This window comes from Leopardus geoffroyi, chromosome X (assembly GCF_018350155.1).
Source record: "Leopardus geoffroyi isolate Oge1 chromosome X, O.geoffroyi_Oge1_pat1.0, whole genome shotgun sequence".
NCBI lineage: Eukaryota > Metazoa > Chordata > Mammalia > Carnivora > Felidae > Leopardus > Leopardus geoffroyi.
This window is the reverse complement of record NC_059343.1, coordinates 19610720-19636422: the sequence shown is the minus strand read 5'-3', so window position 1 is coordinate 19636422 and position 25703 is coordinate 19610720. Positions and strand designations below refer to the sequence as shown.

General features: G+C 46.2%; 1 protein-coding gene across 1 annotated transcript in view; it reads right to left on the bottom strand.

The window, feature by feature from the left end:
- PTCHD1 (patched domain containing 1) overlaps positions 1-25043 on the bottom strand; it is a 55979-nt gene extending 30936 nt beyond the window's left edge. Inside the window, exons 1-2 of the mRNA XM_045473254.1 lie at positions 24943-25043; positions 24172-24523 (exon numbers count right to left, since the gene is read on the bottom strand). Coding sequence (XP_045329210.1) covers positions 24172-24522 — 351 coding nt within the window. The 5' untranslated portion in view covers position 24523; positions 24943-25043. The remainder of the gene's footprint in view (positions 1-24171; positions 24524-24942) is intronic.
- Between the last annotated feature and the right edge of the window lie 660 nt (positions 25044-25703).

Genomic DNA, 25703 nt, shown 5'->3' with positions numbered 1-25703 from the left:
TAGAGCTTGAGGCAAACAAAGTCCAAATCACACAGGGCCTTGTCTGCTGAACTTGGGAGACAGACTTTGTCCTGCTGGCAACTGGGTGCCAGTGGAGAGTTTCAAGCAGAGGATGAGATGATCAGAACCGTGGGCAGATTACTCTGTGTGCAGTGTGGTAGACAGACTGCGAAGGCTGGAGAGCAGAGGCAGGGAGATGCAAATGAAGGTCTGAACCACGGTGGACATATTGGCATGAAGAAGGCAGAACACTGAAGTCTCTACTTTCTTAAAGATCTGTACAGCTTAGCCCAGGGAGTAAGCCAGGTAGTCCAATGTGATGACAGTTCTTAGACCCATGGTACCGATTAAACATTTGAGCTGCTACATCAATGGATTGTAGATTTATAAAGGTACAGATCTAGCTGATGTGTGGCCTCTCACTCTTCTGTGCGTATGCCTCCCAAGTGCAACCACAGACTGCACAAATACAGAAGTTCTTGGCCAATCGCTTCAAGTTCCTCTGTCGCAGATGCACTTGGCACCCTGCTCAGATCCTCTAGTGCTCACCTCTTGAGAGCACACCTGCCTGACTGCAAATGCCAGCGCCCATGCTTCTTTGTCAGAGAGCCCACTCCGCCATCTGCTTGGCAGACCAGAAGTTCTGGGGCATTAACACCCCCTGGGAGCAGACTTCAACCAATGACAGATGGGACTTGGCATGGAAATACCCTGTTTCCCTCCCCATGGGTGGGGCTATTCATGGGTGAGTGTGTTTTAAATTGGTTCCCAGAGCTTCCCTGGTGGGGCTGTGCTCCATTTCCTTCCAGCCGTGGCCTGCCTGTCACACACCAGTTCAGGCTCCTTCCCCTTTCTGTCTCCTTCCGCTTGCTGCCCTGTTCCCCTCTGGTTGCCTTTCACCTCCCAAATCTGTACTTGATTTCTTGTTTCAAGGTCTGTTTCTGGGGGAACCCCAACTAAGAGAATGTCTAACAATGGTCAAAGTCTCCGGAATTAGTTTCCTGCTGTTCCCAAAACACTAAAGCATTCTAAAACCAACTCTCAGTTTCCTATGTATTAAAATGCGGTTATGTCAAAAGAAACAGACTCTTAGCCGTAGAGAACAAACTGATGGTTACTGGAGGGGAGGTGGGAGGGGGGAGAGGTGAAAGAGGGGATGGGGATTAAGGAGTCCAGTTGTCATGATGAGCACCGGGTGATGTACGGAAGTGTTGAATCACTATTATTGTACACCTGAAACTAATACGACACTGTATGTTAGCTGGTATTTAAATAAGAACTTAAAAAAATAGAGTCCTTAGCGCTCCTCCCTCAAAACCCCCCAAACCCAAATATGGTTATGTCAAAATAGAATAAAACGCAACCCTGAGGGAGGAATCTTTCGAGCTTCTATTCATCCTCAATCTTTTGACGGTGGACAGATTTTTTGGGATGATGCAACAAATATTTCTCACGCGGCTCTGATAAGTTCATGAGTGCAGATGGCCGGTGCTGTCAGCTGCACTTCTCCCTCGTGTGGGATATTGTCCAGTCTTTTCGTTAAAGTCTGAAGCTAATAGCATGGTGGGTCTAGGGTATACTCATGACAAGAACGCACTGTAACTCGTGCAGAAGGGCTTAGGCCTACCTCCTGCCAGGAACAGAGAACTGTGAGATGACATGATCGCTCGTCTTTCTTCTTGCTGACGATAAAGGAAGCAGGCATTTCTTCGGCTTTCACTGTATTTGAAAAAAAATACTCAGAGACACAGCAGCCTCTTTGCATCCTTCTGGAATAACTCAGCAGGTAAGGTCTGAGGCTTCGGTGTTCTCTGTTGACGGCAAAGGCTGGCATATTGCCCAAGTTGGATGAGAGTTCCTATCTTTACACTTCTAGATTTCTGCTGTTATGGTGGTGGTAGGTGTGTGGGAGAGACAGCTGATGTGTTCACTGGATTCCTTCCCAGGCAGTGATGTGCCTGGGGAGTATGTGCCGGTGGAGGCAATCTTCATGCACCAGCCCTGCTGCCGGTACAGGTGTTGAAAGTGTCCATGATGGCAGTGTGTCGGACGTCAGTAAAACTAAGATCATCTGTCTGCCAAGACTCAGGCTGCCTTCTTGTCATTACTCACCGTCGTTGCATGCTCTGCACTGCTGGGATGGGAGTGACTCTTCCACCTTATGAACAGGGCGGCTGAGTAGAATGTATGTGTGTGTGCTCTTCATTTTTGAGGTATGATGTCTCTACAGGAACATGTGCAGATCTTAAGTGTACCGCTCAGTGAATTTTAGATGTACATACCTATATGAGTATCACTCAGATCACGATAGAACAACTGCAGCATCCAGAAGGCTCCCCCATCTTCCTTCCCAGTCTCCCCACAACCTCCAGAGCAAAGTGCTTCTGATTTCTGTCAACATTGATTAGCTTGCTTCTTCTGAACTTCTGATAAATGCAACGGTGCTGTCTGCACTGATGTGTGTCCGCCTTCTTCTACTCAACCCACAGCTTGTGAGCTTCACCCATGTTGTCTTTAGCAGTAGTTTGTTACCTATTTTTGCTGTGTAGGATTTCATTGCATGAAGATACCACAGTTTATTTTTCTTCTCCTGTTGGTGGACCTTTTGGGTTATTTCCAGTTTGGGGTTATTAGAAATAAAAGTGCAGGGCGCTTGGGTGGCTCAGTCGGTTAAGCGTCCAACTTTGGCTCAGGTCATGATCTCACGGTTCCTGAGTTCGAGCCCGGCGTCGGGCCCTGTGCTGACAGCTCAGAGCCTGGAGCCTGCTTCAGATTCTCTGTCTCCCTCTCTGCTTGTCCCCCGCTCGCACTCTGTCTCTCTCTCTCAAAAATAAATAAAGATTAAAAAAAATTTTTTTAGAAGGAAATAAAAGTGCGATGAATATTCTTGTGCAAATCCTTTGGTGGCCACATGCAGTCGTGTCTTTCAGGTATATACAGTGTGGTGTGGCTACGTGTTTAACAGGAAGCTCACCAACGAAAGCAGCTCTGACTCAAAAGCGTTTGTAAATATCCCACTGTGGCCAATTTCAAGCTACCCAGGGGATGTGAGTTACAAAGGGATACGCCAAATCAGCTCTCAGAAGCCAGTAAGAGCCAGCCTCAGGACACCACCCGCGAGTGGAATTTGGGGATCAGAGGGTAAGCATATATTTAAAGTTTTCCAAAGGGATTGTACCATTTTACATTCCCACCATCAACGTGTTAAAGTTCTAGTTGCCCCATATCCTCCACAGCACTTAGCATTGTCGATCTTTGAAACTGTTACCGTTCTGGTGAGTGTGTACTGGTATCTCATTTTGGTTTCGGTTTGCACTTCCACGCTGCCTGAAGCTAACTAAGCGCCTGTGCACGTGCACATTAGCCATGCAGCTGTCATCTTTTCCAAAGGGCCTATTCCAGCCTTTTGCCCTACTGGGCGTATTGGCTTGTTTCGTCTTTTCCTTACCGATTTGCATGCAGGAGACTATCTAATTCAAGATAACTGAGACTGACTATAGAGATTGAAAGAAAGAGGAGTGCTGGACGCAGCCTGGCATGCTAGAAAGAACCTGACAAAGGGGTCACGGAGACTTGTGTTCCTAGCTCACGAAGTGACCACCTGATAACATGGAGCAAATTCCCCTTCTTGAGCCTCACCGTCTTCATCATCACAATGGGATGATGGTCTAGAAGCGTTGTTCATTCTGAATGAGATGATGCAGATGGTGTGCCTGGCAGAAGAGCACATCATGGGTTCTTCATAAGTGTTGGCACCTCTCCCCACTGCCATCAGAAAGTGTCGCTGGCATCTTCACCCATAGTTTCCTGAAGCACATGATGGTTTTAACGTAATGCCTGGAAATCCCATAGTCTTCCTGGCTGACCGGTGGTGTTCTTGTCATAGAGCAACTGCCCATCTCTTGATGTGAGGGTTTCATTCTCTGTGAGAAGCAGCATGTGTCTTTTTTGCGGAGGCACGATGGCAAGGTTTGCAATCATATTCTGCAGTGCCGTATTTGATGTGAGGCAGGAGGATGCGCAGGGCACTTTTTAGAGCCCCATCCTCTATCTGAGGGTGAAGCTGCTGTGGGCCGGCAGCCACGAGGAACGGGCCGCTTTGGAAAGGGCCACCCAGTGAGCAGTCAAGTCCCAGTCCCCAACCCTCCCTTTTGAGGGTTAGGCCTTGCAAGGAGTGATGTGCCTGGCTCATGCATCACCTCCTCCAGGAAGTCTGCCCTTAGATCCTCCCGGGTCCCCTGCATGGGGACACATCTGTCTCCTCTCTTGTCATATGAGAAGGACATCTTCTTTCAGCTCTTTGAGCCTTGTTCTTTGTTACGTCCCTACTCCCAGCACAGTGCAGGCACACAATACTCAAGACACAAATGTTCTGGACAAGCCAGCAGACTCCTGTCCGATCGCCTCAGCATCACCGGTGTGCATTAAGCAGTTTCCTCCTTCATGTCTGGAAACCTAGTTAGATACTGCAAATGAGTGACTGAGCAAAAGTACTAGCTACTTCACAAAAACTCAGAGGGAAAAAAAGCAGAACAAACAAAAAAAGCAAACAAGGAGAACTAGAACATGTGGGGAAAGGTGACTATTGCAGTGAGTATATGTACTTTCATGTCTAAAGGTAAAGATGCTGTGGCAATTTGCACACAAAACTAAACAGTACAGCAATGTTTTTCCAGCCCAGCCCTCAAGGGAATACACAGGCAGGTATTAATATGTGCAGCTCCTGAAAGAACAAGAGATTAGAATTAGGAATAAAGAGATTTTTAAATTCTCAGTCTATCATTTCCTCTCTCTTTTTCCAAGCTTTAGTAGCTTTATCAGAATCGATAGAAACAAGCCTACAGATTTCAAACTAAGTTTAGGTTCATTTCAAAAAATGGATGAGCTTACGTGTTACTCTGTTATCTTGTAAATAACATAGCTAGTAGAAAGCTGAGCTGTAATAGAACCTGGAACACAGAAGTATCCTTGCAAATGCCACCTGAACATTTTTTCACATTAACCATTTAAAATAATCGTTAAACTCTGCCATGTGCTTATGCATTATTATAATGGATATGAGAGGGTTTTGTAACTTCTCTTTTTAAGTTAAAAAGCGGGCAAAAATGTCCTTAAAGGGGAAAACCGGAATGCTAAAGAGCAGACCATTTTGAAATGGGAACATTTTCACAGTGCTTTGCACACAACTTTGTAAAGACAGCCCCCAATGGGCAGCAAGCAACTCTCAGTAGGGAATCCCCAGATTGTTTTTGTGAGGGGAGACTGGTGGCTTTGGCAGGTCACCCTGTAAAAGACAATCCATTAGCCATCAGCCGCTTCCCCCTTGCGGCTCTGAAGGCTCGGTGCATTCTCCCAGAATACCTTCCATGGAACCTAGGGGTTTATTAGCAGTGAGGGCTGACATCACAGGCTACGTGCGCCTGCTCTCCTGCTGCTCCAGCAGAGCAGAGTCAGTGACCACACTCGGCACCTGTTGCAGAGTTTGGAAGGGTTCCAAAACACAGCCTCACGGGAGCAAAAACCAACCAACCCAACATGCAAGTCTTGGGTGGAGGAAGATGGATACAGTATCTAGGTGGATTTAGGAGGAAGGTCGGGCTAGCAGCACTAAAAACAAGGAATTTCATCTTTTCTGGAAGCTTTTAGCTCAGCCTCCTGGAGATTTCTTTGTTTGTGTAAATATTTCACACTTTGAGTTTAACAGAAAGTTGTTGCTTTTAATAAGCTGAGGTTGTGCTCAGATGGCACAAATAATCGGACTCAGGTTTTATTTTCATTAAAAGATGTATTTGTTCAGATAAGCCATGGGAAGATAGCTAGGTTGCAAGCATTATGGATTTCTGCGCTGGAACTCCCAAGTTTCACAATTTTCCTCAACATAAAACAAGGGGAAGAGGAAGGGCTACCTCCCTAATTTATCCTGGCTGTCTCTTTGCTGCCTCCTCCTCCTCTACCGGTTAGCGGCACGACTGGATTGCAAACCTGTGAGGTTTACCCTGCACTTCCCGCCTCCTCAGCCTCAGCCAGCTGCTCTCAACCCTGCTCATTTGAACCACCTGTGGAACGCTACAAACTCAGAGGCCTGGGCCCAGCTTCGCCCCTCGGAATTGGAATCTTGTGGCGAAGACTCGGGCATCTGTATTTTAAAAAGCTTCCCGGGGGCCTATACACACAGCCACCGACAATCCTGCAATCATTCCTCCAGTCCTGCCGATTCCACCTCCCCAGTCTCTCCAATCCATCCCTCGTGTTCCATTTCCATTGCTCCAGATTTGGGGACAGCCCTGATAATATATCTGGACGACAGAAACCGCTTCCCAACTCATCTTTTTTGCTTTTAGTCAATCCTCCAACTGCCACCAGATTTATTTTTCTAAAACACAGATTCAAACCTGTCGTCCCTCTGCTTTAAATCCTCCAATGGCTCCCCTCCGAATGAATGATGGAGCCTGTTTATTTCTTAGATGATGATGGAGAACAGCTGATCCTCATCCTAGGCAGGATCTGTCTCGGCTTAAAATGCTTTGTTTTCAAGCTTTTCTTTGAAAATAAAACTTGCAAGAAGATGTAAATGTAGATCAGAGTTCCTGTATATCCATCACCCAGCTTCCCCTAATGATAACTTCTTACATAGCCATAGTACATGATTAAAATGATGCAACTAACGGGGGGCGCCCAGGTGGCTCAGTCGGTTAAGCGGCCAACTTCGGCTCAGGTCATGATCTCATGGTCCGTAGGGTTGAGCCCCGCATTGGGTTCCGTGCTGACAGCTCAGAGCCTGCAGCCTGCTTCAGATTCCCTGTCTCCCTCTCTCTCTGCCCCTCCCCCACTCATGCTCTCACTCTCTCCCTCTTTCTCTCTCTCTCAAAAATAAACATTAAACAAATTAAAAAACCATGAAACTGACTTTGGTACAACATTATTAACTTAACCACAGGTCTTATTTGGATTTCTCCAGTTTTTACACATACTGTGTTTGTATGTGTCTGTGTGCATGTGCACATAGAATACTATGACATTTTATCACAAGCTAAATACAGTTTAAGAAGTATCTCTTTTTCTGTGTAGTAGTGGTTCTCAACTGTAGTCACACATTAGAAGTTCCTGGGGGATGGGATGCCTGGGTGGCTCGGTCGGTGAAGCATACACCATCAGTTCAGGTCATGATCTCGTGGTTCATGAGTTTGAGCCTCCCATCAGGCTCTGCACTGCCAGTGCTGAGCCCGCTTCAGATCCTCTCTTCCCCTGTTTCTGCCACTTCCCTGTGTTCTTTCTCTTTCTCAAAAATAAACATTAAAAAAAAAAAGAAGGAAGTCAAGGGGGAGCTTTAAAAAAGTACCCATCTCAGACCCCACTGTAGACCATGCTTTCGGTCCAGCATTTATCAGTTTTCTTGTGCACACAAATCAATCGGGGATCTCGTAAAAATGCAGACTGTGATCTAGTGTGTCTGGGTGGAGCCTGGGATTCTGTAGTTCTAACAGGGTGCCAAGGGATGCCACTGCTGTTGCTGCTGCTGCGAGTCTGTGGACCACATTTGGAGTAGGCCACCCTGTTGCCAGACCCAGAGAATGAGAATCTATGGGTGTGAGACCTAGGCATGGTGGGTTTGAGTTCTTCCAATGATTCTGCCGTGTAGACAGGGTTGAGAACCACTGAGCCATGTGATGGGATTTGAACGATGGGACCCTTGGAGGTCACATAGTTCCAACTTCTATTTGAACCATTCTAGGTCATTTCCTTCTCCTCTGATGAGCCATCCAAATGCCAACCAACCCTTGGAATTAAGGAATCCTCCTTTCTACATAACCCACACTGGTTTTCTGAGATTTAAAACTATCAGGTGCGAACTCTTTCAATTTGCCTTTCAGTTCCACTTCAATTTCTTCTCTGTGCTGTTGCCCATCTTGAGACAAAAGGGAAGATGAGACTCTCAAACCAGAATTTTGCTAAAGAGATGGCTTCTGATTTGCTACCTAGTCTCTCTTCATTCACTTGTCACTTGCCCTCCACGCCCATAGGTATTAGACCAATGCTCACTTTCTTTAGCACTTGACAAGATTGACTTTCAGCTACTGACCTTGTTTTCTGTCTTGCAGAGAAAAACCTAAGCCATCAGATGGAAATTACCTTCAACTTCCTGCCACCATATCTATAAAAATATTCACATCTATATGTTTCTGTCCTCTCCTCCTGTGGAAATCAAGGTCATGACCCCTACTCTAAGATCCATTTCTTCCATTAGATTCTGGCTTTCCTTTCCTTCTTCCTAGTCTTGTTTATCTCCTCCAACATGTCTCTGTTTCTACTAGTTCCTTACCATGAACTTTGAAATACGCTGATGTCTCTCCCATGTTAAAAAACAGGCCTCATTGACCCTACTTCACTTCCAGCTTCTGCCACATCTTCCCTTCTTTAAGGAGCTCTTTATATTTTCTGTCTCCAACCACACTTCAGAGAGTGATTCATGCTTGCTAACTTCATTTCCTCACCTCCCACTCACTCCTCAAACCACTCCAGACTAGACTCTATCCCTGCACTCAACCAAAACTCAACAATGACTTCTAAGCATGCAGATCCAATGGCTACTTTTTAGTCCTCACTTTCCTAAACTCCTAGCAGATACTCACAGTTAAGTCAATAATGTGGGGTCAAAGCAGTACTTTAAAAATATGTAAGATGGTTAAGCATGTTGAGCTTTTCAAAGGGAATCCAGTAGGCTCCATTGAAGCATGGGTGTGCTTTCTTCACTGCTGCATCCTCTACTACGTGCCTGGCAAACAAAGGTGGTCAATAAATATGTGTGATTTGACCTAAATTCTTCCTCTGCCATGATGAATTCCATGACATGACTTCTCCTCTCCTCCTACCTTAAAACCTGGCTTTCCTGTGTCCATCTAACTGACTCCTCCTACCTTTGCTTACCTTGTAAATCCGATATTAGTCAAGATTCTGTCTCTGGCACTTGTGATCTTTTCACATTCAAATGAACTCATCTTAGGCAGTGAATTCCATTGCCATGGTTTGGCTTGTCACCTTTATGCCGTCCTATCACTGGTTCACATCAATACCTCACCTCTCTTCCAGACTCCAGGTCTGTATTTCCATCTTCCTCCTAAAGATTTGCAAATCCATATTATGGCAATATTTCAACTGGTGTATATCCAACAGCAGAATCTTTTCCTCCAGATTTGTTCTTCCACCTGTTTCCTATTATCCTTAACAGCATCGTCCTCTTTCTCCTTACCCAGTTGGGAAACCTCTAGGCCAGTATCACCCTTTTCCCTTTGTTTACTCACAGATCCAATGAACCTGGCGTCCTGTTGATTCTACCTCCCTATTTTAGGGATAATATTTTCAGTATGTTCTGAAGCATATTAGTTCCTTGGGATGTTATTAGGTGTCACAAAAAAGGTAAAAAGTATCCATGACCAAATAAACTTGAGAAATGCTGAACTGGACAGAGTTAAATAGATTTAAGAGTAACTTTTAAAAACCTTTGATATGCTAATGTGCAGCTAATGTGCATTCGATACAGGGGATCTGATACTGAGATACCATAAACATTGTTTCCCAAAGGTATTTAGTCACAGAACCCTTTTTTTTTTTTTTTTTTTTTTTTTTTTTTTTTTTTTTTTTTGCAACATCAAGGGAAACTTTCCTAAAACACGTTTTGGAAAATGGTGGCCTAATCTATCTCCTCTTTTCTTCTATAGCTATCCTACTAAAAGCCTCCTGCTTACATAAAACATTTCCTTGGGTGGAGGAGGGGATTTCTCTGTCGCCAATATCTTGCCACTGCAACTTAACCCCTACACTTCTATGAGCTATCCTTATAAAAATTGGATCATGACTCTCCTCAGAATGTAATACATCCTGCCCCTTCCTTCTAAGTCATCTGTATCCCCACCGATTTTCTGCCCGCTTGCCCTGTCAATGACAGAGGAAATGTTGAAGTCTTCAACTAGAATAGTGAGTTTGTCTCTTTCTCCTTTCAGTTCTATCTGTTCTATCATGTACTTTAATGCTCTGTTGTTAGGTGCAGACATGTTTAGCATCTAATGTCCTTTTGGAGAATCAATCCCTTTATCATTATATAATGCCCTCTTAATTCTTGATAATTTTCCTTGTTCTGAAGTCAGCCATATCTGAAATTAATATAGTTACTCCTTCTGTATGTTGATTAGTGTTAACATGGTATAGCTTCCTCTATCCACTTAGTTTTAACCTAAGTCTTTATATTTAAAGTGGGTTTCTTACAGACAACATAGAGTTGGGTCTTGTTTTTTCTTAGTCCACTCTGACAGTCACTGTCTTTTAATCAGTATATTGATAGCATTCACATTTAAATTAATTTTTGATACAACTGGATTAATATGTACTGTGGTTGTAACTGCTCTCTATTTGTTTCCTTTGTTCTTTCTTTTCCCCCTTCTTTCTCTGTCTTATCTGGTTTTGATAATTAAGTTTTTTCTTTTTATCTCTTCCCTTGACATATCAATTTTACTTCTTTCAAAAAAAATGTTTAGTGGTTGCCCTAGTACTTACAACATCTATTTACACCTAATCTAAGTGCACCTTCAAATAATACTGTAATGCTGCATGTGTAGTATAGTTGGGTTATAAGAGAGTATTTTCAATTCCTCCCTCCTGTCCCTGGTGACATGGCTGACATTTATTCCACTTAATCTGTATGTTATAATCACATAATACATTGTTACTTTTATTGCTTTAAATAGTTATCTTTTAGATCAATTAAGAATAAGAAAACTAAAAAAAAAAGAATAAGAAAACTAAAAAGATTTTATTTTACCTTTTATTCCTTTTTTAACATTCATATAATAGATCTGAGTTTTTGACCCATATAATTTTTCTTTTGCTTGAACAACATTCTTACGGGACAAGTCTGCAGGCAGTGAATTCTTTCACTTTTTGTCTGAGAATTTTTTTTTTTTTTATATCTCCTGCACTTTGAAGCATAGTTTTGCTGGATATAGAATTTTAGGCTGGTGAGATTTTTTCCTTTCAACTCTTTATAAATATTTCATTCCACTGTCTTCCTGCTTGTGCGGTTTCTGATGAGAAGTCTGATGGAATTCTTATCTTTGTTTCTCTATACGCACAGTGTTTCCCCCCAACCCCACTCCTACCTGGCTCCTTCAAGATTTCCTCTTTGTTTTTGGTTTTCTGTGGTTTGAATATGATATGCCTAAGTGTGGTTTTATGGGTACTTATCCCCTTGGTGCTCTCTGAGCTACCTGGATCTGTAGTTTTGTGTCCATCATTAATTTTGGAAAGTTCTTGGCCATTATTACTTTAAATATTTCTTCTGCTGCATTTTCTCTTGTCCTTTTGGCATTCTAATTGTGTGTATATTTTGATATTATCCTACAATTCTTGTATGTTCTGAGATATTTTCACTCTTGTATCTCTTTGTGCTTCAGTTTGTGAAGTTTCTGTTACCTTGTACTCAAGCTCACTGATTCCTTCCTGGGCGGTGTTGAGCCTACTGTGAGTCCATCAAAACCATTCTTCATTTCTGCTACAGTTTCAGTTTCTAGCGTTTCCTTGTGATTCATCCTGAGAGTTTCCATCTCTCTACTTATATCATTTATTTGTTCTTAATGTCTGCTTTTTCCATTAAAGCCCATAACATATTAATGATAGTTATTTTCAACTTCCTGTCTGATAATTCTAACATCTGTGTCATATCTGAGTATGGTACTGATGCTTCCTTTGTCTCTTTGGACTATGTATTTTTTTCTTTTGGCATGCCATACAATTTTCTTTTCCAAATCTGGACATGTCTCAGTTAATATCAACTGAGGTAAACAGGCCTTTATAGTGAGGACTTATGTTACTCTAGGGGAGTTGGGATGTATTTCATGTTTGCTGTGAGTATATGTACCAAAAGCTTCAAACTCCCCCATCGTCATTGTTTTTGTTTATTCTCTTGACTTCGGGCTTCCCTGTGTACTCCTTCACGGAGAGAGTTTGTGTCTTGCAGCTATAATCCACTATTATACTGGAACCTTGTTGATATGGTAAGATTTAGGGACAGCAAATGCTATATAATCTCCTGATGAAATCTCAGTCTTTAAGTGGGCCTGTGTGTTTTGGGGCTGTGACTTTCACAAATATTTCTCCAGGGGTAAAGTTTTTTCCCCATCCCCTACTTCCTTCCCTGGTCTGTTTCCTTGACGTCCTGACACCTGTGAACTCTTTTCCCCCACTTAGGTGAGACAGAAAGGCTGAAGGGGGCTTCAGTGGGCAGGAACCTAGGACAAAGTTTCAGAATTGCTCTCTAGCAAAATCTTCTCTAGACAGTAGGCCTTTCTTATGGAGGAAACTGGGTGGTTTTCATCACAATGATTACTCTTCCACTTCTCCCTGATAGACCTTCACCTTGGAATCTGGTGGGGTTTCTGGAGGTAAAGCCCAAGAAAGTGTGGGCCTCCTGATTCCTCTCCCTTTAAAGACAGTGACCGCAGCTCCCAGGAATCTCATGCTACTCTACACTCATGGTTCCATCGATTTGTCAAAATTACCATGTAAGTGTTTCTACCAGAGCCTTCTGCTTCAGGTAAGCAGATTATGTCTGTCTCTCTGGATGTGTCTGCCTCTACAGATTTTGAGATGACAGTTTCCTTGTGACCTCAGTTCTTTGATATGTCCAAGAGAAGTCATTGATTTTCAGTTTGTCTATGTTTTTCTTTGTGTAAGGGTGGGAGGGACCACTTCCAAACTCTTTACATGGTGAAGCCGCTACTGCAGGATTTCCCCCCACCCCGCCCTTACTCTGATACTGATTGAAATACTGCCTCAAGGCCATCAGACACGGGGGCCACGCCTCACTCATGTATTTCTGTATTTCATGGCGGCAGTCTGGTGTAGTTGTCTTTAAATGATGATTTAGAAGCCGGTCCTGTGTTTGAATCTTTATTCCACTGCTTATTAATTAAGCCCTATGATGTATCAGTTATTTATCTGTGAAAAGCAGTACTGTTGACTAGAACTTTCTCTGATGATGAAAATATTCTTTACCTGTTCTGTCCATTACAGGCACGTGTGGCTATTGAGCATTTGAAAAGTGGCTATTGCAACTGAGGGAAGGAATTTTTAATTTTGTTAATTTAAATTTAAATCAAATAGCTACACATGGCTAGTGGCTTCTGAATTGGACAGTGCGGGTTTAAGGCTTTAGAAATATAAACAGTGAATGAACAGATATGCTATTTTTTAATTTTCCTTGGGTCATTCAAAGTGAAAATAGAGACAGATGTAATATTACACTATCTGGGAGTCTAAGGCCATGTCAGCAAAGCTTTTGGTTAATGAAAGGTAGTCACGGACCCTACGGGCACTTTTTACAAAAGGAGATGGTGATGTGAAACATGTGAATTGATTCTGGTGCTTGTTCTTTTCCCTTGGGAATCCTCAGAGGCTTGTTCTCTTGCTCTGGACAAACATGCATTCATTGCAGATACTCTGCAATTTGTGTGGCTTTAGGCACTTTGCACTTTATGAATTTTGTTTACATATGTATCTCCTTTTATCTTCTTACCCCGTGATGATATTGCTGGTCCCCTTTTATGGGTGAGGAAATTGAGACCCCAGATAGGTTAAGTGACTTGATCAAGGACACATTAATGGTTCACAGCCTCAAACCCAGAACTTTGGGGCTCTGAAATACTTATTTCCACTATGCCCAAACCAGCACTTACTGAACTTCACTCCAGTTCTACTTTACCTCTCTTTAACATCACTGACATCAGACAGTAGTTGAAACTGAACATTAGCTGCCAGGGCCCTCGCTGCGGACACCTCACCTCTCACAACCACAGAGCTGGGTCCTGGTCTCAAAAATGCAACGTGCAGCTCCTCTGTGTACCCACTGCACCTTCTGGTTTGATGTAAAGAGACTTTCTACAAAGGCAAATGGCAGGTCACCCTGTGTGGGAAGTCTTTGGGAGAAATTCTGGAAGCCTTGGCAATCGCACAGTGATGGTAGCAACAACATCCACAGTGTAGATGTGTGTGTGGGTAGGGAGCTTATCTCTCCCCCATTCCATCTTAGAGCGTCCTTTCTTCTGTTCAGCCATCTTCTTCTAGCCTCCAGCCCCTGGAGACAGGCAGTAGAGCCGGCCCCTCTGCCCAATATGCTCGCCTTGAACTGCAGACTTAAAAGGGTTGGACTTACGTAGTTCCCTTTGCACAACAGCTGTTACACTCTCGTTCAGAATTAACTGCTGGGCAAATATATTTTGCACCCTGCCTATATATGTGGACCAAGTTCTACACAGAGGGAGACTGTAGTTTTGGAATTAGACCTGGCAGCTAATTACTAAGATGCGTTATAGAAGCGGCTCTCAAAGTGTGTTCCCTGGACCGGCAGGAACAGCATCATCTTGGGAACCTGTTAGAAATGCAAATCCTCAGGCCCCACCTCAGACCTATAGAATCAGAAACTCTGGGGGTAAGACCCAAAATCTGTGTTTGGACAAGCCCTCCAGGGGAGATCCGCTCAAGCTGGAGAAGCACTGTTTTACAGAATGGAGGCAATTAAATGGCCCTGAGTAATTAGTTAGAATACACAAAGGTTTCTCCCAAGCCACCACTCTTGTCAGTGTGGTCCTCAGACCAGCAGCTGCAGCGGCCCTGGGAGCTTGTTAGAAGTGTGGAACTCAGGGCTGCTGTCCCAGACCTACACCGAATGAGAATATGCATGTTCATAAAATTCCCAGGAAATTCGAAAGCATATTCAAATTTGAGAAGGACTGCTAATTGTCACTTACACTGAGGTTCATTCCATTTGAAGAGTTCAGGCATAGAGAACCAGGGAGGCAGGGGAATTTTCTTTGCTGGATTTGATTTTGATCCTAAATAATTATAGATTTCTTTTATAACCCCATAAAAAGAAATTTTAGAAAGGAGAAGGTGGGGGAAATGCATTGACCTAAATGATTAAAACCCCCAGTCAGCAAAATTTTACATTTCACAGTTTCAAAGGGCTTTACAATGATCACTCTGCCTGGTTCTCCTGATCTCTGACAATTCCGGACACACTTTCCCTTTGAAGTGCTTGCAGATCTACTTATGTCGGTGAGATTTCTCAGGGAAACACTCTAGTCATGTAAATTAACTCTCTCACCGAAATTGCTGGAGAATCCCTGTCTGGTTTGCTGTGAGGAGTGGTGAAGCAAACCTTCCAACAGGGGCCCGTGGCCTCCCAGAGCTTTTAATTCCAAAGACACTTCCCTGGGCAGCAAGTGAAGGCTTCCTTTATGTGTGAAGCCCTGTCGAGCAGGAAGATGAGGTTCTGAACTTTGAGGAAGCATCTTGATGAGGCAAAATGCAATCCAGCCGTCCGTCCCCCGACCCCCCCACCCCCCGACCCCTGCCAACAGCTCTACCTGCCTAGGAACTTAAGAGCTGCATGTTCAGCAGTAGGACGACGCCAGTCATCTGTTGAGACTCAGAGTCATTAGAGACCAACACATTGCCAATTCGAGTATTAAGAACGTAGACTGAGCACCCATTATTGCCTGGCAGATCAAAGACAAAAATGCTTACATGTGTATTTACTCAACAGGCAGTGATGGCTCTGGAAGTGCTGGCACACATGAAGGGATAACAGTCATTTTCAAGGCCAAGAGCAGAAATGTTAATCCACCCAGCGGAAGGGTGTGGTCACACAGTGCCATCACATACCTTGTCTTGGTGCATCCTTACATAGGTGGGTGATATTACAGTCAATGCACAGGAGGAACCTGCTTCTCAGGGAGTTAGGCAACTAACTCAAAGTCACATACTTAGGAAAACTGGGACTTGAGCTTGGCTTTTCTGACCCCAAATCCAGTATTCTGTTCACAACAGTGAAGTTTGAGCCTTGCTGCTCAAAGTGCGCTCCACTGACCCCCAGCATCACCTGAGAGCTCGTTAGAGATCCAGAATTTGGCGGGGGGGGGGGTGTCTCTCCCCAGGCTGAATCAGAATCTGTATTTTCACAAGATGTCCAGGTGATGTGTGGGCACATGAAAGAGTCCAAGAGCCAGTAATCTTTTACTCAGTACAAGCACCTGCCTAGATGCCGAACCAAAGCAAGAACCAAAACAAAAGGCAATAATGCAGGCCTCACAAAACTAAGGTACTGAGTATCACAAAGATTTTGGGGGGCACTTCTAGTGATAGTTCTCTAGCAGAGATGCATTTTTCCCCCTTGAGACAATTAGGCAGAGTTGGCACAGCTGTGGTATTTGGCAAAGTCATGGAGCCTGTGGGAAAATGGGCAAAGGAATCTCACCTTCAATGCTGAGAAATTAGCAGTTCTAGTGTGACCAAAATAAATCAATAGGGAAGGAAGAGCATATTTTCCATTCTACAAGCCATCAACCAGCAATAATTTATCAACTACCTGCCGCATACTCCACATTGTGGTAGGCTCTGGGAGAAATTTAGGAGTAGGAGACCTTGTTCCTGCCCTTGAAGAGCTTCCACTCTTGTTCAAGAGAAAGTATCACGTGACAATACAGCAAATTATATAATAATGTATAGTTAAGCATTAAGGAATGTGGATATGGCCGAAAGCCAGATAGATTTAAGGAAGGGAAGGAGCCACGAATGTGGGAAGGCCTCATAAAGTAGGAGGCAGGTGAGTTGGACCCAAAGTAAGGAATGAATGCATTTCTAGGGAGGAGAGCAACAGGTCCATGTGTGGAGGTGGAGGTATGAGAAGCAGGCTGCGGACTTCTCTAGGACTCACGGAGGGAAGGGGGGCTGGATCCAGGCCACTCAGACCTGGGGGTTTAGCACAGAAAACCCCGAGTCCTCGTGGTGTCCCAGCCCTGTTGGGAATCATCTTTATTGCCATCCAGTGGCAGAACTGAAATCCTTAAAATGGCAGTGGATCAAATCGAATTCAAGAATAATGAAACGTCTACGCTGGATCATTCTTGTCTGTAAACTTCATGGAGATGGGGTCATGGCCATTTTGTTGAGTGAAGGGATGAACATTCCTGAGGAATGTGAGCCCTAAGCCCTGAGATGTATAACTCTAGATGGGTGTGAGACATCTTGGGGCAGATGCTCTTAGGGCCCCATCCCTACCCTCTCAGCTCACGCTCCTCTCTACATGCCAAGTCCTCTCGCTCTGAACACCTACGACTCTTTGCCTGAGGCTTTTATAAAACAACAATTCTGTTACAGGGACACATATGGAATCTGGAATTGTCAAACCCTTATTTAGTGCCCCCGGATATTGGGGAATGAATATCCGGCTTCTTCTTCCACAGGTGGAATAGTTTGGACATGTGCTCTACAGTGTCCCCCAGAGTTCCCCAGTGACATGGGGCCCCAGATGCCCACAGTGCACACTTGGCTCCTGTGACTGGCTGCCTGCTTTTCCACTTCCTGTCCCCACTTTCTGCCGAGATTTTTGGGTATCACCTTCCCAGGTACCTGCTTGCATTAAAATCCTCATCTCGACCATACTCGGAGCCCACAAGTTCAACTTTAAGTGGAAGACCTAACAGTGGGGATCTTTGAAAATACCAGAAACAATATTCTCAAGAGGATTTCTTAGAGAGCAAGAAGATAAAAATAGCCTCCTGGTTCCCTCATTGCCTCCTTTGGTTCAAAATATGAATTCTGAAGTTGAAGGCATGACACATTATTCAGGGCTTCCCATATAAAATAACAACTGGTGTTGATTTCCCTTTTTTTTTTTTTTTTGGTCTCTTAAAGGTTAGAGATTACTCACCTCCCCTGCTGGTCATTAAATCAGTCTGGCAGGACTCCTCGGAAGTTCTGTGGTCTTCCGGGCATGTGGCGGCAGACAGGCCTGCTTGCTGTGATGTGCTACCAAGCAGGTGACTTCAAAGGTCTGCGTCAAGCCTCTCTTGAGTATCACTTGGGGCTCACACTGAGCCCCAAAGTCAGGTACCAGATGGCGCATCTCACCATCTCACTGAGTCAGAGTTGACCAGATCCCTAGCACCGTGTACCTCCCTAGCTCCTGTGCCAAGGGGTGCTGCCCCCTCTCAGGCAGGGAAGAATGAATTTCTTTCAGCTTGCTTCTCCTTCCCTCGGGCTTTGTAAGGAATCACCAGTTAGATGCTCAGCTGTTCTGTGAGGTTCAGAAGTGTGCTGAGTCTTGAGCAGTTTGGTTTTGGTGTTAAGATTTGAAAATCATGCTTCTCTTACTCTAATAGAGCATCTGTTAAGATACTAGGAGTCACTAAAAAGGTGGCCTTCCTCTCATACTACTGCTTTAGTTTTACATTTCAGTTTAAATGAACACTTTACCCAGATTTGTCCCAAGTGCTTATCCACATGGGGAAGTAAGAGATTGCTCCCCAAATCTCGAAGAGACAAGCCGGGTGGGCATTTGAGAATACTATTTGCACCACGGAAATGTGCTCAGGAGGCAGACAACCTGAGAAGAATACTGTGCCTGGATGATTGGGATGCACACCTATGAAGTGAAAGGAGAATGAATAGTGATCTCTCTCTCTCCCGAATTTTCCCCTAGTGCAAAGATAAAATGCAAAAGCCAATTGGCTGGCCCAGCAGATGCATGCACGTTGCCCTTTCAGGCTCGTGCTCAATCTTTTCTAAGACTATCTGCCACTAGAATAACTCACTGGAGGACCCGGGCTGCTCGAGTCGTCAGAGCACCTGTCACCAGGAAAAGCGCCCTGAGATGCAAGAGCAGATTCCAGCACCAGCATCTGCACAGACGCCCTTGAAGGTGGCCTCCAAACCCAAGGCTCTTTGGTCCACTGTTCCCCGGGGGCGAGCTCTTTCTTTTTTCATTTAATGTTCAGCAAAGCCAAGCAGATGGACCAGGCAACAAGGCATTGCCTTGTGCCTCCTCAGCAGGCCACCGCTCACAGGGAGGTCTCACACACTGTCAGGAGGAGGCCGGCCTCGTGGGTGACTGCTGCTGATGGCGGGTCAGGCCTGCCGACAACGACGGCCACGCTGACAAGCCTCAGCTTTGCCATCCCAGCATTCAGTTCCTCGGGTCCTGCTACGGCGAGATTTAGACCATAAAGGACAGAGGTGTGAGACAGAGCAGGAGAACCGCATCTTGGGGAAGGTTACCCTGCACAATCTGATCTCTGCCCAACTGCACAAAAAGAGCATCTCCTCAGAGGTGGTAGTATTTGTCCCCAGCCCAAGTTCTGTAACATATGAACTTCTTGTTGGCATTCTTTTATTCTCAGTGCAGCTGGGGAAAAAAAAAAAACCCTAAGAAAGCAAGAGAAACACAAATGAACCTCTTCAAGCAGGGCTGGGGCCAGATAATTCTTAGCTGAGGGGTGCTGTCCTGTGCGTACGGGATGTTTAACAGCATCTGTGACCTCCACCCACTAGATGCCAGCAGCAACTCACCCCCAGATGTGACAGTTAAAAATGTCTCCAGCCATTGCCAAGTGTCCCCTGGGGGGAGGGGTGAGACCCACTGCCTTCCAGGCTATTTAATAGTGTTAACTTCCTGTAATGGTCCCAGTAAAGGGGCTTGGAATACAGTACGGGAACTTCTTCATGTAAGAGACCAAAGAGTAAATATTTGTAGGCTTTGAGAGCCTCATGCCATCTCTGCCTCATATTCTTTGTTTTTGTCTTGTTCTGTTACAATCTTTTAAAAACATAAAAACTCCTTCTGACCTCAAAGCTAGGTTGGAATGTGCCGATCCTTAGCCTATATACAGACTGATGACGGCAGTTCCCACAATGATTGCAAGTGCTGAGGCAGTATTTGGAAACACTGGGGTCTGGATACTGCTACAATGTGTTCATGACCCTGACCTAGCAGTTATGCTGCCCTTATTGGGAAGCCTGAAGTAATTAATCCCAAATTAAATTCTCTGAATCTTGTTTTGCAACCTAGTTCTATTTAATGTATTCAAACATGAGAAGTTTAAATGAAATAGAAAGTCAACAGTTGAACAAAGTGAGATTCCCCAGTAAGTGGAAGAATGTCTGCATGGTGAGGATGTGTCCTTCCATTGGTTTGAAATAAACTATCCTGTGAGGGTCCTTCGAAGAGGACGGTGTACAAAGGAAATGCCCCCACACAATTCCCAAACTGAAATACGTTTTAATAGGACTACAGAGGTTATCCAGGAAGGAAGAATCCTGGAAAAAGAAAGGACTAGAAACTGCTTGTAGAGCCGTAAACATTTTAAAAATGTCATTGTGAAAATGCATGTCAAAGTAGTTTCTATGGAATTTTCTTTACCCATCACATAAGTGTCTGAGTAAACTAGGGCAAGTGCATTTGACAAGTTGTTTCTTGAGGGTTTACTATGTGCCAGGAACTGTGTGAGGCATTGGATTTGAATCCACCTGGACAGTTGAACGGTGCTCACATAGGAAATAGCTTCATCCAATCACCTGGGGATTTTTCCAGTAAAACATTTTAGATTTCTGTCTTTGTGTATTGCTAATTCCAAGTATCTTATGCTTTACTTTGGGCATTTAGAGTTTCTATATGTGGATTTTCACTGACACCAGACAGAATCAGTTAAGAAAATGTCCTTATTATCCAGTTACTACTGTTAGGACAACACTATGAGATGGGCGTGAGACTTTAGTCAAGTATAGTTCATTTGGGTTTTAAAAATGTACATTTAAATCATTCAAGTAGTTTATTATATGCGAGGCAGTACATTATAGTGAAGAGTACTGATCTGGGAGTCAAAACCCTGTCCTGCCCTGATTCTGTCCTTGTCTTCTTTCCGTGGATAAGTGAGTTAATTTCTATGGCGATTTCTCATCTGTAAAATGGGATCATAGCACTTATACCCTAAGGTGTTTACTGTATTTATATGTTTATACATATACATTATAAGTTATATACATTGATACATATACATTTATAGCTTATAGAGTGCTATAAAGGTCATGTCACTATTGTAAGCACTGGGTTAAACAGGTTCTTCCTTCTACGTGGATGATTCTGGAATAAATCAAGCACTGTCTTGGTCACACCCCAGGTCAATTACCAACAAGACTTTACACTTCATTTTCAGCGATCAAGAAGAAACATATTTATGAAAGCTCATGAGGCACTCCTCTGAAATTTGCTCTGAGATGAACATCATGAATTTTCTGTTAAAATATAATAATGAGCTAAATTTAATCTTCTAGTGAAACGAAGACATTTAAAGACATTCAGAAATTAATGGTTGATCCTTTACCAGCACCATCAGGCCCCACCCACCTACACCCCAAACTACATCTTGGCCCCAGAGACTTCAGAGGAAACCACTGCTAGGGATGGTCACCCTTGTCATAGTTTGGGGTCGAAATCTACGCTGCAGACCCGGAGTATGGCAACCATGTCACTTGCACAAATTTGAGAAAGCTCCTCCAAATGAGATAGGCTGGATTTTCAAATGTGGGTTTTTTTTTTTGTTTTTTTGTTTTTTTTTGGTGATACTCTGAAGTATATTTAAAAAAAAATCAACCTGGGTTTTCACTTTTTGTCATCATCCCTCTTCTATTTTTGGTCAAAAGTAGCTGGACTAATAGCCTGAGAAGAAGGCTCTCCTTGGTTAAGTGGGTACAACCGCAGAGTACTATGAGGAGTAAGTGACACAGCCCTGCAACATACGTCCTCCGGTTTCATAATGGGGCCTGCGAAAGCCTTTATAAAGCCCTGCTTATGCTTTGTCCACTTCGTTTCAAATGTGATGCCATTCAATGGGCAGGAGCCGGATGGCGTTGTGTGCAATGTGAGCTGTCAGGGCCGTCCTTGATGCCAGCAGCAAAGTATCAGGATAACACTAGTATGGGCAGAAACAGTGACTCTTTCACTCTTAACACCTTTTGTAAAGGACAAATCTTCATCATGTCTCTAATGGAAAGAAAGAAAAATAATGATAAGTGCTCATTCCCACACTTTCTATTTCCATGACTACTGGAGGTCCATTTTTCTGTGCCCAGCTCCATACCTACCCGCTATAGGAGTTGGATGTAGAAAGAAAAAAAAGGATATATACAATTGAAGGCAATTCCCTCAGTTTCCTAGGTTTGAGTTTTTATAAACTATGTGAATTCATGTGACCAGACAGCCATCAGCTAGAAATGGCTTCTGACCACTATTTGACTTGGTTTTGATTTTCCCCAGACACCTAGCACATGAAAAACCATCTTGAATCTGAAAACAATTCACTGATAAGACCACTGTCCTTTAAAGTTGCCCTTTAGCCACGGAGGCAAAGACAGCCTCCCTCTCTCTCCAGTCCCAACTTTGTCAGATAATACAGTTTTCTGTCCTGAACAGATCAAAATCAAATAGGAGAGAAACAATCCTGTTGAAAAGAGATCTGATGTGCCTGTTGGTGTCTCATTAACCTTGAGAGTGAATGTAACTGGTGACTGCCTGTCACAGTGGCGTGACGGTTTGTTGGGAGGGGGGGAAGCCAGTGGAAACATCATCTGGGGGGGGGGATACAGAGAGAAACATCTTTTACTAGATCATATATCAAAACATGGGGCAGCTTTCCAACTGTCGGGACTGGCTAAGTTATAGTTTCTTTAAACCTGCAATGAAACTATTACGTGTTTTCTTGGGCAAGCATTTGAAGCAGTATTGTTCTGTGTGTCATATTATGTTCACTGAAGTACTGGCAAACACACAAAAAACACTTCAATGTTGGAAGCATGATCATAAGAAAAGCAAATATTTCCGGACTACTGTTACTAAGGTTCTGTGATGGTGTGTGTGCCATTAAAAATGTCACAAGCCACCCAACGTGGGAAGGTCCTGATTCCATTGAGTCCCTAGTCGCATTCCCCTCGTTACTAATTGCTGATTGATAACACATCAACAGATGGAGGAAGGAAAATAACATAGAAAAATTAGCTGGTCTCCAGGGATAAAGGATTACCTATAGAGGAAAAGAGGAGAGAGTTCCCCAGGTTCACTGGTTGACTCCCCTTGGCATAAGTAGATTAGAAATCTAACCGGCCCGATAATCCCAAATCTGGACCTGAGCCCCTCACAAAACCAGCACCTTTCCTGCCTCTGCCCCAGGGCTCTGGCTGCTACTGGTTCCTGCCGGCCCTCTGCAGAGGGGCACCTTAAGTAAACAAGCCCCATAATCCCCACCAGGGGCTTGTATGGAACCTTCTCACCTCTTTTTTGCTTTTCTCTGGGAAGGTCTCCACTTTTCCGTCTCTAGTCCTCACTCCTCTGCTTTTCTTAGGAACTTCCTGAAAGTTACCACCATTAACCTCACTTTTCACATCAAATTCCCACCTCGGGCTGACGGCACAACCTGTTTCCACCAGTGTCACCCTCTACCCAGCTGCTGAGTTTCCTGTGCTCTTCTTAGAGCCACACAGCCTGGCTTCTGTCCTCCCCCTTCTGCCTCTGCCCCTCATCCTCACGCCCAAATGCACCCAAATAAAAGTGGATTAATCGAATCTCTATTTTCCCAAAGAAGTTTCTGCTTTTCGAAAGAGGGGAGCTACTGTGAAAGACGAAATAACTGCGAATTACAGACATCATTTCCTACCCCAGAAGACAGAGATGGCCACCTCGCTCTGGGGAAGAGGGCGGAAGGGCAGCCCCATGTCCTCGCCAGGGAGCATACTTCCTTCTGGGTGGGTACGAGGCATTTTCCTCAGCATCCCGCCTCACATTCCTTTGCCCCCTCTCGGCCCCTGCAAGCAGCCTTTCCCACATCATTCCGAAGGCCAGAGGAAGGGAGACAAGAATGGGAGAGGGGACTCTGAATCGCCCCCAAGCATAATACTTTGTTTTCAAGTAGCAGGACTTTCCAGAATGTCTCCTCTTGTTCTGTTCCTTCCTGGCCGTTACCCCCAAGCCTCCCCACCCCCAAGACCACTGCAACCAAAACAAGCGCACCGACCACAGCACCGTGGCTGCCGCCGCCCCAACTGTTGCAGCAGCTGCCGGGGTGGCGGCGACAGTGGCGAGGGCAGGGCCGGGCCCGGACCCGGACCCGGACGCTCCCCGCCCAGGAGGCTAGGAGGCTCCGGGCGGCCTCCGAGGGGCACGCGGTGCAGGGGAGCCCCTGCGGCAGCCGCCTGGGATGGTAGAGGCGGCGCTCTCAGCCCGGACCCCCGCGCAGAGCCAGCCCAGCCGCGCCAGCGGCACGGGCGGGAGGCTGCCCGCGCCCGCCCCTCTCTCACCTTTAAGATCAGGTCAGTGTGATGCTGGTCCAGCATGTTGGCTTTCTGGAAGGAGGTGACGATGACCCGGCCGTAGCGCCCGGGGGTCTGCAGGTCCGAGTAGAGTCGGTGTTTGGAGCGGTTGACCGGGAAGAGGCTGTTGACGAGGTTGCGCTCGATCTTGGCGAGGCTGTGCTGGGGCGCCAGCAGGTGCTCCACGCTCTCCTCGACCTGGTAGCGGCTGAAGCTGGCGCCGAGCAGGATGGAGATGAGCACGGGCGCCGAGGCGAAGAAGACCGGGTGACTGGCAATGAAGTGGCCGAGCCGGGAGAAACACGTCCTCAAGCCCCTGTGCAGAACCTGCCGCAGCATCCTAGAGCAGAGCGGGCGCGGGAGGAGGGCGAGGCGCACGCTCGGCGCGGGCTCGGGCGGCGGCGGCGGCGGCGGCGGCGGTGGCGGCGCCCGCGGCGGCGACGGCGGCGGCGGCGGCGGCGGCGGAGGCGAGACCCGGAGCTCTCCCGGAGCCGCGGCACCACCATCGGGGAGTCCCGCGCCGCGCCTCGGGAGGGTCCCCTCGGGCCGGAGACACGCCCTCCTGCCCGCGGCCGCGCCGGCCCAGAGAGCCCCCCAGCCTGGCGGCCTCCGCGCCGCCCCCACCCCGCCCTACCCCGTGCGCCCTCCCCACCCCCCGCCGCCTCCCAGCCCGAGGGGCTCCGCGCGGCGGGGCCGCGTCCCGGCTCAGCGCGGGAGGGGCCCGGAGCAGCCCCCGCGGCGCGTCATGACCCCACTCACCCGACCCCCAAGGCCAACGACGGGGTGGCGCGGGGAGCGGCGGCGGCGCTATCTCGGGGAGACTCTGCGCGCCAGCCTAGGAACACGAGGACGGAGAATTCCAGGCTACACCCAGTCCCCTCCCCTCCACGCGCTCCCCTCCCCCGGCCCGGCCGCCGCGCACGCCCTCCCCTCCCCTGTCCTCCTCCGGGGAGACCCAGAGATGAATAAAGAAATGGCCCTGATTTTCCAAACAAAAAGTAAAGAGTTCTCCCGGGGGGCGTCGGGTGGACCCGCTCAGAGCCAAGTACCCCCAGAGGCGGAAAGGAGGAGGCTGAAGACTGCGTGCGCCCCGGCTCTCGCCAGGCTCAGGTGGTGGCGCGCACTGGCTGGTGCGGAGAGGGGGTGGGGAGCGAAGACGCTCGAACGTGGAAATCACGCCTCCTCTCAAGTAAGAGCCATTTAAATTATCCCCAACACTGCAGCTGCCGCGGGACCGCGGGGTCCGAGTGTGCGTCTGGGGCACGGCCACCCAAAAGGCGTCTGTAGAGGATCGTTCTTCTCGCCCTCAGCGTCGCTCCAGAGTGTATTGGGGTTGGGTAGTTCTGCTGCGCGCCCCTCAACCTGCGCGCCCACCCGTCCCCCAGTAATAAAAGTGCTGGTACTGATGATCAGTCGGTGGAGCTCCCGGACTCCGGGCTCTCCGCCTTGCCTCCTCCTCCTCCCTCTGTCGTCACAGGCGGGTCTGGGGGACCTGGTGCGGCGGGGCTGGAGCGGGCGCC